At 37.1% G+C, this 18166-nt stretch overlaps 1 protein-coding gene across 11 annotated transcripts in view; it reads right to left on the bottom strand.

Annotated features, from left to right (window-relative positions):
- HDAC9 (histone deacetylase 9) overlaps positions 1–18166 on the bottom strand; it is a 456338-nt gene that overhangs the window by 19519 nt on the left and 418653 nt on the right. For all 11 annotated transcript variants that reach the window (XM_036399060.2, XM_036399107.2, XM_036399099.2 and 8 more), the window contains 2 exons: positions 10235–10368; positions 1209–1293 (listed from right to left, as the gene is read on the bottom strand). In XM_036399060.2, coding sequence (XP_036254953.1) covers positions 1209–1293; positions 10235–10368 — 219 coding nt within the window. The remainder of the gene's footprint in view (positions 1–1208; positions 1294–10234; positions 10369–18166) is intronic.

Raw genomic sequence — 18166 nt, 5'->3', positions numbered from 1 at the left:
CTTTTTTTGTTTCAGATCCATTTTCCATTACATACACACTTTATTTCAAACAGAATTGCATCTCTTTTCCTTGTGTCTCTGGTCTATGTGTGGCATTTTGCCCTTATTATCATTTGCAAATCTGTTCTATCTTGCACACTACACAAATCTCCTTAACCTGTTGACTCCTTCCAGATCATTAACAGATTATTAACAGGGAGTTTTAACTCATGAGCTACCCAGGGACATACCACTCAGCACAAAGGACTTATTGGAACACATTACATACAGCTATTTCAATTAGAGCTTTTCCATATTTAGGTGTCTACTGGATATGCATGATGAATTATATACCTACAATGCATTTTCTTTGTCACCTTGCAACTAAAATCAGATGGAGAAGTACTGCATGAGTAGTGAATTGGACATGGTGTCCCTTTTAAAAACTGCATTTATTTTACGTAGATGAATCCCAACCACTTGTGGTTCATCTCAAATAAAGGAAAACATTTGTTATTCATTTGTTATTCTAAAGGAGCCAGCAAACAGTAGAAGTCAGGAAGTTCCCACTGGCTCAGTAAAATGGCAGAGACAAGAAGATTAGAGAATTTAAGGGATGCACACTCAGTTGGACTGAAGCAATTGATGGCATAAAGTTCTTCAGTGAGCAAATGCTCTAAAGCATCTTGGTAGTTAAGGGTTGGGGTCAAAGCCCAAAAGTGAAGCAATAATGTTCCTCTGTCTCAGAAACAATAAAATAATGTATTTTTTAGCACTGTTCCATAGATCAGTGCCCAATTGGAGCTTTTAAGCTTTATCTCAAGCTCATGTGAATCTCTAAGTGAGTACCTTGTAAAGGGCTGCAAAAACAGGATCTGACAAACTATTCGTCAGAGCTCTAAATTACCTGTCTGTTCCTGTCCCTCACTGACAAACAACTATTTCATCCAAGCTCCTCTGGAATGAAAAGATTTGGGAATTTTCAGGAATCAGAAATGTTTAAATAATTTTAATGGGTTACTTTTTAAATATGTGGCAGAAACAAAGAGATGCTGAAGAAATAAAAATAAAAGCATATATATATATGTTCATAAATATTAGAGCATGTCAATTTATACATAAAACATTTTCCCACTCTTTTCTCTGAAACAATAATGTCTATGACATTAATTAATAATAAAAAATAACCCCAAGCCCACTAACCCACCAATTCAAATTGAGAAACATACTTTGAATTTCAGTGGTCTTTTTTAAAGAAGCTATTGCATTCATATTGGGGATTTGGTGCACAATATCTTCCGGGAGAGGCTCCAGCTGAAAGAACAGAATAGAATAATATAAATATTCAATAAGCCACAGGGACATAAAATAAACTGAAATGATCTAATCCTCAGGAAAAGCTCAGCCCAAGAACTGGTTAATATGTTGCTGCTATCAGTTCTAAATGTATAGTCATGATTTTGTTTTCTGTTTTCCAGCCATGTAATTGAATTCCAAGGGGCTTTTCTATTGGCTGCAAGACTAATCTATGGAGTCTCTGAGGCAGGTGCATGTCTGTGTATTATTCATTAAAAAATGCTAGTTATTTCTGTAATTTTTGTAGGTTCCTCACAAACCAAATTCCACTGTGTCTGTATACGCAGCTGGGCACTCCAAACTAAACCTTGCTGAAGCCACATTGGAATCAAAGTGTGCACTCTATTATCTTTATTTTTCTGGTGTTATTTCATCTAACCATCTTTCACATTTTAAGGTTTATAGGGGAAAACCATAAAACACAGCTGCTTTTACTAGCTTAACATTAATTTCAAATAAAGTAGTAAATAAAAAAATGGTCATGCAGATTAGAAGTATATTTCCCTAAGTAAGTTTTTTACAGAATTAGCTACATTTTAATTTCCTAGTTTTAATTGCATATTCTTTTAGTAGGACTGCACTAGCAGAAAGAAGTGTTCAGTTACTGCATAATTATTTTTGCCCTGCAGTGGATAAATATAAAAAATAAACTGTATTTTAAATGTCACTCACATCTGTTTTTTTGTCCACCCTCCACACATTTTCTCCTAGGAAAAAATTAAAAAATTGTTTGGGCTAAATGCTTCTCCCTGCACTGTAATAACTATATTCTCCTTGAACTATGCTAAGAGTGCTGAAACTCTTCTGCTTCCCCATGTAAACTGCCATGGCTTGGTGTGCAGGCCTGCATCCTGAGGAGTAGCAACTGTGCCAAGGTGGACAATGAAGAGCAATATCAATACCAATCTCTTCTCTCTAAAGCTAAGGAAGTTCAGCCATCATTGACAGGAGACATCTGTACTGCAGACAAAACTCCTTTCTTAAGTGTGCCTGGGTCTATTTTGAGCTAGGTCAAGTGAAGCCCACCCAAGGAGCTTCCTTTGCAAAGTTAATAGTTCAGTAGCCATCATATACTGTCCTCCAGGTTGCTACCGCTGCATGGCTACGCACCAGCTAGATAAAACCAACTTTGATCCAAGCACACACAGTGGGAAGTAACTGCAGTGTGGATACTCCCTCAGTGGTGCTATTTTAAGCAAGCTCAGCTACAAATCCCAAAACTTCTGGGATCCTGCCACTACAATCAGCAGTGAATGCCTGTCAGCAATAAAGACATTGCAAATATCACCAGTCCTTTGGAGTCTTGGTAACTATAATGAATAGGGCTGTTCATGTCATTATTTCCTTAGAAGCCCGTATGGGATTGCAGCTGGAAGATTTTCTTCTGGCTAGAAACAATAGCACTATGTTTTGTTTTCACATAGCATAAATCAGTCCATTCTGCTCAGTGATCAAGCATGCAGAGAAGGGCTGGCTGTACCTGATTGGGTCCCAGTGTTACTTGGTTAACAAAGTGCAAAGAAAGATTGTTCCTGTCTAGTATGTATCGTGGATTAGCACAAAGACAGCAATTACAATACAAATAATATTTCAGACGCTTCAGCAATCCTTGAACCACACCTACTTTATTATCTTCATAGGTGGCTCTATTTGGTAACTCTTTCAGGTGCCTGGGGGGAAACTGTATTTATGAAAATGCCACCCAACAGATCAAGCTTTACAGGTTTTAGAACAATAATCCATATAATAACCTTAATAATCCATACCTTGACTTATGCAGATAAATAGCATTTGCTTTATCACTAGTCATATTCTGTTTAAAGTAATCTATCATTTGGCCAGGAAGAATACAAAACCCTGAAGTTCTCTTTGGTCATACTGGGTACAGGAACACATAAGGGGCAGCAAAAAATAGTTTAAGGTTCTGTTTCATCGATTTCCAAATTCCTAAGGCTTTGATGACCAATTCACTTCCCTGAAACAGAACAAAATAGCTCCAGGCCATAGCAGCAGGAATAACAGTAAAAGGTATGGAATTGCCAGATTGCAATGTGTGAGAACTGTGTCTTGGTTTTCCCTTTGGGTATAAGATTCTTTAGGTAGACCTTTTGTACTAATCACATGCAAACACTTTGTACTAATTATTAAGATGGGAACAACTGATGTAGAGACAGTTAGAGGAGATTTTCTATTAAAAGATGGATATTTTGTTGCCCTCCTTAAAGCTGGATTTTTGCAAGAGCCAAACCCCAAAAGGTTTGATTTTCCTAATAAATCAAAACCACCTCTTTATTAATCAGTATAGAATTTTTCTTAAAATAAGTAGGCTGTGTTTGAATATCTAGACATATTTCCTATTCATAGGTGAATATTTAGAAATGGCACATGTTTTTAAAAATCAGAATAAGCTGATGAATCCTTAAAAGATGAAAAAGGGTAAAACATCCAACATCTATCCCAATCATTGCTCCATCTGTTAGCACTACTAACAGTTTTGTAGGTGATGTGAGTATAATGGGCATGTTTGATCATTTCCTTAACTCTTTTTTCCACAAAACTTTCATTTTATATTCCAAGCTTGGCTGAGGCAGGCTCCTAAGCCTTTCTGTCTCCTCATCCTTAAGTACAGCCCAACAGAGCTTGGACCTTCTTTCATATCAGGGAAATTTTATCAGGCTCCAAAAGTGAATTCATCACATCATTTATCCTGCATAGCCCAAAATATAGTTCCATTACAAAATCACTGCAGAAATAAAGGCAGAGGGTTATCGCAGCTATTTCTATACCCTTTGAAATGAGACTGCCTGCATTCAAAAGGAGGATTCTTTTGGCAGATATCCACTGGTTGCATACAACTGTATACATAGAGGCGTCTCTGGAAAATATCAACAGTTAGACCCAATACTGAACAAAAGAAATTACTCTACACCTGGCATATATGGCATCATCACCTTCCCTCCTACACTTACTGGCATTCAGATCATGAAGGCTATTAAATCTGGAGGTTAACAGAAAAGAAGCTGAAAAGAGCACTGGAAAAACACCATCAGGAAAGAAATCTTTCAGAGAAGAACAGCTCAAGTCTGCAGAAATAACCAAACCACTGGAGAGACAGTTTGGACCAGACACAAAGATTCACATTTTCAAAGCTTTTACATGGCTGAATCGAGCTTTTGTCTCCAAAGCAGAAGATTAATGTAGAAACTGAGTCCACTCATCATTTTCAAAATAGGAAAAACAATGTAAATGGGCAAAAAATCACTTGGTATGCCAAAATTTGCCAGAGGCATATCAACAAATGTTTGAAGAAGGAATTAATGATGGAAATTTCATATGCCCAGGGATCTTAATTGATCCTTGGGAACGTGGTGAGAATCTGAAACTACAGCAGTCTGTATTGAGCTGAAAATTCTAGAAATACCCATGTTGTCTTTAGCACTGTCATGCTTTAAAGTACCAAGATTAGCTTCACTGAAGAATGTTGCAGAGTGCAGTTAGAGATTACTGACAAGTGAGGCAAGTGTATGCAGAAGGTAAGGAGCATGGAGAACCTGCCAGAAGCAGAGGAAGGGGGGAAGGCAGGCAGGCTCCTCAGGGATACCAGGGCTGCAGGAGGAAGAATCACAACCCCCCCTTCTTGGTTCTAATATTAAAAAAAAACCTAAATAAACATTAAGACTGAGCTTTATGGCTCTTAATGCTGCCTATGATTACAGAAGAGCAAGTTCAAAGATCTCACAGGTCCTCTTATATATGTGTTCTTATATTAGCAATTTTCTTAGAGCTGCTGCACTCTCTGTTTACATATAAGAGCTTCAGGAAGGTATTTTTGTGATCAAGGGTTACAATGCAGTAAATAAACAAATCAGATTTCATCAGGGAATAAATTCAAAGACACAGGGGGTCATTAGGGTCATTAGCACCTGACAGTCCCTTGGAATTGTGTAACTTTGGAATCAGAATATTCTCTGTTTCCTCGGCCAAATCACTTCCTGACTAGCACTGCTCACCTTGGGAACTTTGATGTCACCATGCTGACCTCTGGCACGAGCATTGCTCCAGTTTCCTATCCCATCCAGATCTCTATTTCTCGACTCTTGGTTTATGCAAGCAGCAGTTGACAGGTGTTTTAGACCCTGTGTTAATTTTTTTCTAGCATTAGAGTTAGATTAACAATGAGGATGTGAGATTGTGAGCAAGTTTACCACGCAATTTAAAATTGATCTGAAGCCATATTCACTTCTATGAATATTTTCATTTTGGAGAGAGAAATACTTACCTGTTCTGGTAAATAAATCCTTTTAATTCCCTCTTGGCAGAGCTCACTGCCTAGCTGGCAAGCAGCCACAGATTGACACTGAATTCCACAAAGGAGAAAACACCAACTTTTCATCATCAGCAGGAAAGCTGCAGAGTACAAGCTTTCCACTTAAATTACCATTCTCTCCCAAATGCCAGCTCAACAGATTGCAAGAAACAAGCACATACTTCACACTCTGCAAGAAAATTGTCCGGTGTAAGTTTTCAAGCATGCTTGGGAGCCAACCAATCACAATGTTTTGTCAAATTCGGCTTCAGACTGAAATTCAAGCCAGAAGAATATTTACTAGAAGATGTTAAATTTAGTCACTTAAAAATGTTTTCACACTTGGGGCCAAATTCAGCCTTGGCCGCCAGAGTCAATGAGAACAGACGTGCATCCTCTCTGTGCCTTTGTTGCAGGGTCCCGCTGGGCAGAGGCACTGTGGACTGCACTTCTCTGCTTCCTCTGTGCAAAGAAGAGCATGACCCCATCTGTGACTAATTATCACTTGTTACACACCACAGAAAACTGCTGTGCCACAGGAGCTGAGAGACACTGCCCAAACCTGCAGACAGATCAGTGGGACCATGATGTTAGACTGACTTCTGTGTCCCGTGGAGATGTCACACCTGGCTGCTTTAAAAGGGATGGGATGAAGGAAGAGCTAAATCCTTAGGTTTTGATTCAGAGTTTTGTGCTTGAAAGAATACTTTCCTACTCTTTCTGGCTGCAGAAGAACCCCTATATGAATGCAGTTATGTTGGAAATAAAATATAGGATTTAGCATACTGGACTCAAGGAAAGCCCATGCCCGAGGATTTCTTAGATCCAAGTAGTGCCTCTTCAAAAATGATGTGGAGGAAAGAAAGCAGAACACATACCCTTACATGTCTAGGGCAGCATTACTCACCACCACTAGGGACCAAAAGTCATAGCAGAGCTCTTTATAGCACCAAAGCTAGGACTGGCAAAATAGCATGGAATTTCCATACTCCACAATGAAGATTTTGGGGGAAAATCTCAATATTCAACCAAATTTTCCACAGACTTCTTGAAATAAACTGTAAATCTTAATATTCAGCAGCTTTCTTAATTGAAGTAATATGTATATCTATATACACTTTAAAAGTGAGGTTTAAATCTATATACCCAATGTGTGAAAAACTGTAGAATCTTTTAAAGAGTGTCACAATAAGTGAAAGAATTTAATTTTTAGCATGCATATCATAATCTCAGAAAGGCTTAAAAGCAATGATTCTTTTGGAATTATCTGAATCCATCTTTTCCTTTGTTTTTACAGATGCTCTTTTAATGGACTCAAATCATGTTGAGAAAATTCAGGGATATTTTAAGGCAACTGATGGTCATCTTGCCTTTTCACCTTCCAGAAGGTTTTCCATGTTTACATTTTGGATTTCAAGGGAACCCAGCTGCTTAATCTCTTCTCACCTCTTAGGAAGATTTCCTTCCAAGGAGATAACCTACAGTGCTTCTAATTAGGTCTGCAAATGGTCAAATGGATTTTTCTCAAAGTGACATGGAAACTTTCTGCTTGTAAACAGAAGCATGGAGAGGAAAACACAAGATATCAAAATATTTAGATTTACATATAAACTTTCTAATTAAAAAATGATCTTTATGAAGTTTATTCTTAATTCTCTAATTTCCTTTTTAGTTTGTTTATTATTTAAGAAGGTATTCACAAACCAAACCAAACTGAGCCATTTCAGATACCATAGGGTGTCTTGCCTTCTTTCCAGTTGCTGTCAGAAAGGGTGTGGATCTCCTCAAAATTTTCTATTACTTATACCAGTCCTTCCATGCTCAAATTAATTTGATAGAGTACTACATTCCTAGTGTTTTCACTCACTTTTTTTCTAAGAGAAGAGTGAGAAGTTATCTTACTTAACAAATCACTATACTATAAGACATGTATAAATAAAAATATATCTATTTTGGATGTTAGCCTGTTTTCCTTCTTGGTTCTCTAAAAGAAACTAACAAAAGAAGGCATTTTGCACTTGTAAATTTAATGTTACCTCTTAGGTAACATATCAGACCAGCATTTGCTGAAAGTTGAAAGTTGTGGCTAGTTTTAGAATTTTTTTTTAAGTGTTATTCTGTTGGTAATAGGACACATGAAGCAGTGAATTTCTGTATTGAAAAGTCCTGGCCAAAAACAACAAAAGAAAAGAAAAAGTTTTCAAAAAGCTCTGCAAAATGTTTATGAATTCTAATCCTCAGCACATGAATAAATACATCTGACAAACTGCAGGGTACCTCACAAAGGCCTTTCCCAACCTTTCTAATTTGAGTTCAAATCCATGTGTAGTGTTTAGAACTGAAGTTAATCTTGCCAAAGTTTTTAAACTAGGGGAGCAGCATAGATCATTATTTGTAAAAGTGAAAGGCAGATAATAAGTTATAATTATCCTATTAATCACCTGTAAAGAATTGCATTCAGAGAAGAATTCATCCTCAAATTATAGTAATTGGTTGTTTAAAGAAAAAAAAATTCCTTCCTTGGCAGAACGCGGTTGGAGTTTGGTGTGCAAGTTCATGAATTGCATGCTGAAATCAAGCAGTGTCTATATATGCTGTGGGCCATGTGGTGCATATTTTCATAAATCTATTTCTAACTGCTAGCTAGGCATCAGACTTTCTCATTAGTGTCTGTTCTTTGGCAATACCTTTACTTATTCTTTTTAGCCGATGTTAGGTTCTTGTGGTACTCTTGGTAGCAACATACTCTCTGGAGTACTTTTCTTCACAGCCATAGCATATTTTGTCTTTGAAATTCTGCTGCACCAAACCACTTGATGCATGTCCCAGAAGACAATGTTGTTAGCAAAAGGACATGAGAAAAGTGCTTATTCCCTGAGATGTTTCAAGTTATGAAGGGCTATCTTCTTTTACAAGTGAATTAAAAATGACTGCATGTGGATTTTGTTTTCATTCTCATTCAGTGATAGAAATAGTAGTTGGATTTGATACAGCGGTAAAACAAAATAAGGCAGTTTCCATAAATGGGTAGCACCACCAAATGGTCATAACTGGATAGAGGGACCCAGGCACCTACACAGAGGAGGATACATCACACCATCAGCACAGAACCGTTCACATTAGTCCCACAAGGGTGAAAACTTCAGGGAATGGGCTTAGAAATGCTATTAAAAGCTATTGGTGCTGTAAGTTACTATCACAGGGAAGATGACAAGAGAAATATCAATGAGAGAGAGTGCCAGGGAATGGCAGCTGATCAGGAAGGCAATGCTGCATTTCTAAGATTTTCAAATGCCTCAAGCTGGGTTATGTAATTCATATTTCAGTACCTAAATAAAAGAACTAACACTGAGCTGAGCAGCTTTTTTAGTAGCATATACCACCATACTGGAAAACTTTCCTTATGGGTTTTGTCAAAGGTGACAGTAGATAAAACTTATTGAAACCTTTCTCTTTTTTTTTTTTTCTGGTGTCTGTTTAACATTTCTGAGAATATATTTGAAAAAAAGCTAGTACTTAATTCATTGTATGTATAATGTACAAAAATAATAAGCATTGTTGGTGTGTCATAAAGATGAAAAGCAAAGGTTTAAAAGAACACTTAAAAAATTCTTCTACCCAACATCCATCAGAAGACACATTATTTCACCTTATTCAAATAGGTAGGAAGCCTTGAAGTGGAAGGGAACTGGCAGACTAGCCTGCAATTTGGCACTAATACATTTGATTGGAGAGATTATATAGCTATTAAGACTTCCCCTGAGGGGGAAACAAAGTGGCACACTCCACTTTATAACAAGATCTTGCAAAATTCGCAATTTATGGTAAAGGCTTTTATCCCTTCATAAATTATTTTGGCTATACCTTCAGCAATTTTTTTTCCTTCTCTCTGCATTTATAGGATAAAAGATATTTTTTAATGGACAGAATAAATATTTTCACTGGTAAGAATCCTTATCTTGCATTTCTATACATAAATAGCACATACTCATATTTACCTAGTCCTAGAGTCTCCTCTCAAAAGTTCTTAACATATACAGTGTTTGATAACTCTTGGAAACTCCATTTCAACTGCATACAGATCAACCTGAATCCTCATTTATAATTTTATTTCAATCTTGTACACATTTTTATTAATGTTTCAGAAGTGAAGTGTCAAAATACTGCAAAATATGTACGTTTGCAATGCCCAGTTTCTGAGATTATCAGTTACCTTGGAAAAGACATTTTTTTCCCATGATAGATGCCTAAAAGGTCCATTCCTAATAGATGATATGTGCACCAATGACTACCAAGTGATGATGTCAAGTCTGGTATTCAGCATATCACTAAAAGCCATTTGGAGGTTTTAAATATTACTCAGAACTGGGAATAATTTAGGCATAAACTAAAGAATTTGTATAATCATCTAATTTAGAGGTATTTATGCCACCAGGCCTGTTCATTTCTAAGGCATATTCAAATTCCATGGTTTTTATACCAAACGAAAAAAAGGACTGACACTATTGTTACTAAATGAATACCGAAGATAGGAAGATAGCAGCTTCAGCAAACTTTGCTCATTCTCTCCACCTGCTATGATTTATGTTTTACCTCATTTCCTAGGAGGGCATTTATACAGGCTTCAGAGGCATCACAGATGGCAGTGAGGTCATGTCCTCCCTCCAGTGCCAGCACCACGCGGCCGTCCGCCAGCTTCAGCAATTGCTTGGTTAGGTGACCAAAACCTGGAATTCAAACACAGGAGTGCAAACAATTAAAGCAGAACAGGCATTGCAGGCATGGTTCACATCTGCTGCACAAGAATGTAGAAAGCTCTGGAATACTGCATAAGGAGCATAGGATATATACTTAGTCCAGTATCCTATTTCTGACCATAGCCCTCACCAGATGATTTGGAGTTAGTATACGGAATTTTTTATGAGGCACGTGTGAGATAATATCCCTCATGCTGATTCCTCATTGCTGGAGATTAGTTGAAACACAAGGATGTCTCTCTTCTTACCTTTGTTAACTATTATCACCTTGGATTCTCTTCCTATTTGCATATCAGTGTGATATATAGCCATGTTATTTAGAGAGGTTTGACATGGTCACTTATGGCATTGATATGACAAATAATATTTGTAGTTAAACTATGGTGCTATAATTAAAAATAACTGTGCTTTCCAAATGGGATGATGAAGGGTTTTTTATTTAAAAATTACTTCTTCTTTGTATTTGAGGTTTGAGAATTATATAAAATCATGGACTGAGAGATAGTGGAAACATATGTTACCTCTTAGCTCCATCTTGAAGTGTTTTTAGAAGCAGCACTAACAACTTTAAATCAGGGGTTTGGAATAAGTCAAAACTGTCTAGAACTTCGAAGCTATCTCTACCAGTATCGCTCACTCCTGACCAACAGTACTCTAAGAAACTCTGCACCATAGCCAAAAATGATGGTACTCCATTTTCTGTGGTGATCTGTAACTACACAGACATTACCGCAAAGTTTTCATCTGTGATTCAAGTAAAGTTAATTTATTACATTTTTAATGACAAGAAAACTTGCATGAAACATGTCAATTTGGAGTGAAGATTTTTGGAAAAAAATTGTGGTCGTTTCCTAGGACAGCTATTGTTTTTTTTAATCTCTTTCAAGTAAGAAATTATAAATAAAGATTTGAAACTATTGATGTTAAATAAACATCACATCTTATTCTTAATTTTCCACTAGATTTGTACAGATTTACTAGATAAACTAGATTTGTAATTGCTTCATTGATGGTCATCACTAGTCATTCCAGTGCATTTCATTTCCTTAAATAAAGCATTAGAAGGTACTTGCTAAACTCTGGAGTTCTATAAAGACAGGGAAATCAGCATCTTTTTACTGTGTTCCAGTGAAGAAGACTCCTAAAAATCAAAACTGTGAATATTACAAGAATATTTTCCAGAAATATTTTCCAAACTCATGTTTTAATTCTGTTTTCATCTTGGGATGTAAAATGGACATCTTTGTTAAGCACATGTCTGACTTTAGAAAAGGAACTTATACTATATCAAATCTGGATTAGCTGTACAGACATAAAACCCCCAAAACAAAAAAAAATTCCTCTACTTGCCACTTAAAATATAGATGATCATAGAAACACTTGAGGCGAAATACTGTTTCCTTGAGCCACTGCCCAATCTTCTCTGTACCCAAAAATACCGCAGTTTTGATACTAGCAAAGTAACTACACCATGGTTCCAATCACATAAAGGGTTGAATAAGAAATGAAACCTTAAACGCTTATTTAAACTCAGCCTTCCCTCCTGAAAAAAAAAAACAAAAAACCAAAAACAAAAAAGCCCTCAACAACCTCCCTCCCCACAAAAAAACCCAATTTAAGACAAGGATAATAAAAGTGAAGGAAGGAGTGGAATGAAGGTAACCTTTGATCTTTAGCCAATTTCTGCTGTCTTTTACCTACAGAAATTATTTCTGTCTGCATGTTGCACATGCAGATCTTTAGATCCATAAGAAGAGAGTGCCAACAGTGTAAAGTGACTCAAAGATAGAACATTTACAGGAAATGAAGAAGACTGAACAGGCACAGGCTCCCCACATCTGTAATTCACCCTTGGAGTGTGTGAAAAATCCAACAGCACTTTTAAGATGATGTTATACTTTGTGTTACACAGATTCTGTGAAGGGAAAGCTCTACCATGTTTCCCCTGCACACTGGAGAATTTTGTATTACTGCAAATATTGCTATCTCCACATTGTAATCTTCTGAGATTTGTAGGGCAATAAATGTAAAGGTTCTTGCTATGCCTTTTCTTCATTTAGACAACCATACATAATATAACCCACCACCATTGTTACAATATTAGTTTGTCTGCCTAGTTTCCTGATGACTTTCCTAGTATCAGTTATAATAGTCACCCCTGACTTGAATCAGGATACAACAAGCTACACAGAAAGCATCTTTCCAAACAGAGATCACGGTAACAGGATAAACTGTTTCAACCCAAATTAACATGATGGGGCTTTTCTTCAGTATAACTGCCATGAGAAAGTAAAGGTGGCTTGCTAGACTAAAGAAATAACTTTAGTCAACAGTACCAACATCGCCAGTGACTGAATGAGTTATGGAAATTCTTAACAAAGAAACTTGGATCCTGTGTCACTGCAGCAACCTAGGAAAGATGTTAGCTTCCTCAAGGAAATTCCCTGGAGTGAAGAAGTAAGAAAATGGAAAGAAAGGAATCCCAGTGAAGTAATAGTTTTAAGATGGGCTGTAGTTCATGCCAAATAATTAATGAAAACAAGAAGAAAATAGTAACAAGCACCATTAAAAGAATCCGTCATCTCCCCTGATATAAGGAGATCAAGCACTGGCCAACTTAAGGTGCAAAAGGAGTCAGACAAGTATTTTGAATCCCGGGCCTTCCAACTCATATGAATATTTAGAAATCAGCAGCAGTTCTTGGCCCTTCTATTGTACCTGCTGAAATCTTCTTGTAAATGTGCTCAGTGATTTTGCATTTCAGAGAAGTGCAGCATTTTTTAAAATTAGGCTCATGCAGTGTGCCTGGAAATTGTGAGAATGGTTTTGTGCCAACTATTATGTTCATAATTTCTGTAATTTAAATATTAAAAGTTTCATCAACAGATGAAACAACTTGCTTCATCAACAGATCCAAAATTAGGGTATCCTGGGTAGAACTTGCAAATGCATTAAATATTCATTTGCTATCATCCTATTAAATATTATGATTAACCTTTCATTTCCACAAGAAACAAAACACTACTAAGTAATTCTGAAATTCTTACTCACCAGGTGTTTTATACTTTCTTCACAAAAAACCCCAAGGTTTACAATGTACATACAAGCAGAGAAGACTAGATTAAGATTGTAACCATTATAAACCATGTTATGATGGTTTATATAACCATATATCTGTCAAGGATAATCTGTATATGTTCTGTTATTTGCCAGTCTTTGAAGTAAAAATACAAAATTTCAAACCAAAAACATAATTTGTAATTTTTAATTATACTTTTTCCTGTCCTGCAGTACTATTATTAGAGGAGATACAATATTCAGAAGAAATTATTCTAGTGTAGGAAGGTGGAAAGAGAGAAAATTATTATTCTATTAGACTAATGAGCAAGCTGTTAGGCTGTTATTGAAGTGTGCTCATCACTTGAATTACCATCTAAGGAAGTGATTCATCTCTTAGTGGATTGATGCCCCAGTAAGGATCCTGGGGTTTTTTTTTCTGTTTGTAACAGACAAGCTCCCCCCACACTCTTTTTAGTTTTGCTAAGCAGCAAGGAATGGCATGGATGAGGTTTCTGAAGCCTCATTCGACCAAAGTCAATAGAGCAACTGTACTCTACCTGGACTTACTGAAAACCAAAAAATATATATAAAAATCCTATAAAGAGAGAATCCAGAGTTGTTTCAGTATTCTTTTGTTGTTTCTGAGGTATCTTTACTCTGATAACCTGAAATGGACAGTGGCAAGCAGAAGGCAGGTAAAACACCTCTTATCCAGGCCAGTTCCCCTCTGACAGGCTCCTTACAGAGCCGTGTGTTGTGTTACGTGTGCTTGAAGTAAAGCTAACCAGTCAGAGTTTGTATGGACAACTTCCCATTTTGCAAAAGAAGCATTTGAGAAGAAAGACAACTTGTGAACATTATTCTTTTTGCATCTTTTCCTCAGCAGATACAGAAAGGAACCATATGGATGGGGTGAGCTCCCAGCCAGCACCGCAGCACTCCTTGTTTGCATAAACAGTCATATGTGCAATTCAATTTGCTTGCCAGCAAATGTGCAAACACCCAGTTAGCGGGGACTAAACCTGCCTCAGCAGAAGAGAGACCCCTTCCCTGTCCCCCACTGTGCATAAGAGAGCAGATGTCTCTTGTGCAGTCATTTTTGGATGATGGCAAGCTGAACAAAGCCATGGTACTGGCCCTTGCTCACTGGAGATGGCTGGTGAAGGAACAAGGACACATCAACAACTAAAAGACTGGAGAAGCTTTAGAGTTATGGAGAAAGCATCAGCTTTTTCAGCCTCAGCAGCGGGGCCCCAACAGCTCTTTTGGCTTCAGCGTCTTAAAAGCTACAACCCAACCCTAAATTACAGGCAGAGCTCTGGTGAGCTCCTCTGGATGATAAGTGCAGCCTGGAGAGGAATACATGCAAAACACAAAACCTCCACAGTCTCTGTCCTGGACCTCCAAGCATGTATTTAACTATTATTTACCATTTAATCATGTCATTACTCTCTAATTTACTTGACAATGTGTTTTCCTCTTATTAAAACTGTTGCAATGATCTCTGCCAAAATTCTACCCACCAGTGTTCCGTGCTCCTTCCCTGTGGCTCCTCTGTGACTATTTGATTAATTTTCATTGATATTTTTCCAACAATAGCATCTAAAATTAACTGGGTCAGTTTTTACATAACTTCCTGAGTCACCAGGCTACGTGTCCTAAATAAATATGTCCATACAGGAGTCAAATGATAATTTACCCTTCCAGCACAAGCAGGGGCTGGGATATTTTACAAAGTTTGTATTCTATGATAAGAGAACATATTTTATTCTCAGCTCTTAATTCAGGACCTTTTATTCAATCAAAACTTCATTTGGATGAAGTCAGAGACTTGACTCAGTTGGCAGGACATGGCCTTGAGTGAGGGGGAAAAGGAGATTTTAACGCCAAATACATTCTTATGAAAAACATTTTCCAAATGGCTGAAATTACAAATGCTAGTGCTGAGGTACCTGAATTTAAATGGTACATTTGGCCTCCAGGCATTAGCTGCTGATTTCTTGCTTTTAATACAGGAGAAGGAAGCTCAGTAACACTTCAAATTACATGTCTCAAGCAGGCATTTAATTTATATTAAATTAGACAGTAATTGTATGTTAAATAAATACCAATAGTCTCAGGAACACATTTTTATGGAATAACAATTTATGTAATAGATGTTTTTATTGCATGCCTGTTAGGTCTACAGTAATATGTTTTTCTTAATTAGCTGCTCTTTAGCTGTTACACAGAACATAACTTACTAAATCTCAATATATCTTCAAGGCTACATAGGATACCTCTTTGAAAGTCAAATACTGCAAACCTGTCTTGCTACAGGAAGAAGTGACCTTGCAATGCTCAGTAAGATGGTATTTTCAACTCACTTGAGATATGGATGTATCTAAATGTGCCATACAGTCCATAGCATTTGCTTAGTCCTTCATGAGGGAGGAACTTTTATACCTTCATGACACAAGGCAGCACTAAGCACCAGGCAAAATGTTTCTTAGAGAAAACATATGGAGGAAGAACACTCCCCCAAACTTTCCTCCCAATTAATTAATGGCAAAAATAAAAGGATGGCATTTCTTTTGTAACTTGCGTTATCAAGCTTTAGCTATTCTGCATCCTCCAGGAAAGGTCATGGTAATGTACAAAATAATTATGAATCTTTTACAACTTTTAAAGTGCTGTTATGTGGATTCAGAGGGAAAATATTCAACCACAGATTTCAGCTGCCAAAGTCAAAGCAGGGACCTTTGGATATTCCAAAAACAGGCAGGATGTTTTTCAGCTCTGTTCTCACTAGCTCTTTGCTCTGTGCCTTCCTTTCTTCTCTGTTTCCTTACATTTCCTTAATGTCTGCCCCTTCTTATAGCTGGCCCAAGTAATATTTTTTTCACTGTCCTGCTATCCTTCCCCTCTTTTTTTGTTTTGCTTCCTATTTAGAAAATTCTTTACTAAGTGAAGTCAGACAGGATGCAAGATGTTCCATTCAACAGAGATCTTCCCTGGGTTTTCAAGAGCAAGTAGTTGTTCTGCATCAGAAGGCAGAAGCCAGAAGAGGGAAGCTGTAGGACTTCATATAGCAAGGTGGTATTTCAGAGTCTTGGATTCAGATCTCCCTGAAAAAGACTGTTGCTTCATCTGTGAGGTGAGGGGATTCTCCATGAAGTTTGGAGAGCTTTTACTTTTTTCTTTTTTCCTGGAGACTAAAAACTCTTAAAAAGGATTCTGTGGAGATAGACTAATCAGACTAATAATTATCTGTGAAAATCTGTCCCACATACTGTGAAATCTGCCAAGCTGATAGAGCATGTGGTATTACTGTTATCATAATAACTTCTTCCAAATCTGATCAAGTTGCCTGATTAAACTGATATACAATATATGCATCTGATGTTACAAGTTACAGATGATTATATCTCCAAATCTGAGTCTAGACTCAGTAAGGGGTTGGCTAGAAAACAAGACATCTGATAAAAAAATAATTCAAAGTATGAGGAATTTGTTTCTAATCCATGCCGGAATGAAAATCAGATACTACTATTGACTATCCAAATAAATCAGTGAGCTTGATTAAGTTTGGAGAAGTTTATTATAATGCTACTGCCTATAAAATCAACTTGACACATTTTTAAAATATGTGGGGCAAAGTTTCTGCTGTTACACATGAATAGCTGAAATGTGGGCACTGAGTTATAACTGAAAACAATCTGATGGGAAGATCTAGCTTTATTTCTTTTTCTAACTGATGAAAAGCCAAGTCAGTTAATGCTGAATTGACCTAGGAGGCTAACACAAAGGATCTGATTTAAACCCCAGCACTCAGAAGCTAAGAACTGACTGCCATTTTCTGAAGGTCTAATATATCCTGCCAAGAAAATCAGCATGGACTAAAGGATCTTTCCAACTTATATAGTTTCTCAGAACATACAAATTAAGGTTCTCACTATATTTTCAGTCATTTACTGACCCTACCATATCAACATATCAGATTAAATTAAAAGCTCATTCTTTAGCCAGTGTTAATCAGCATATACCATTATCTAAAGACCTAGCCTCCAGATGTGGACCATTCATCATTCCAAGGCTAGTGACATGCATACAATAAGCACATCAGGGAGAGGTTCTTGTAGGTGGATAGACTTGAAGTAAACACTCTATTTCCTGACCAGTTTGGCAACAAGTTTCCTGGTGAACTCAGTATTAGTATCAGAGGTCTAGTGCCCCTCAGGATTTGGATCACATTGTTTAATAAACATAATTTTATGAAATCAGAAGGGAATAAGGCACTGCGTTTCTAAGGGATTACTGTACATCTCATACAGTTATTCACTCTCCCTCTGGCCCTGTGCCTGTTAACCCCACCTGACACATGCTATAATCACCCAGAAATGCACTGCCTGTCACCACCTCTTGAAAAGGTAATGTGTAAAACTTGCTAGAGGAAATGGTATTCAAACTAGGTTTGGGGTCTGACTCCTTACAGTCTTCTGTTTAATTGCAATTTCCAAGTAAAATACATTGAGTAACTTTCTATTATGTTGTTCTGTTACAAAAATGTGTAAGAATTAAGGATGTGATTTCAACCCAGACAACAGCCCTTATGTACCTTTTCATACTATTAAAAGGACACAAAAATGCCATGAAATGGTGGAATTGTAAAAGCAGGTGTAGCTACCATTAGAATGACATAGGTGACTCTATCCAGCCTTCTCCATGA

The sequence above is a fragment of the Molothrus ater genome, chromosome 1 (assembly GCF_012460135.2).
Source record: "Molothrus ater isolate BHLD 08-10-18 breed brown headed cowbird chromosome 1, BPBGC_Mater_1.1, whole genome shotgun sequence".
Classification (NCBI taxonomy): Eukaryota; Metazoa; Chordata; class Aves; order Passeriformes; family Icteridae; genus Molothrus; species Molothrus ater.
This window is presented reverse-complemented; position numbering and strand designations above follow the sequence as displayed.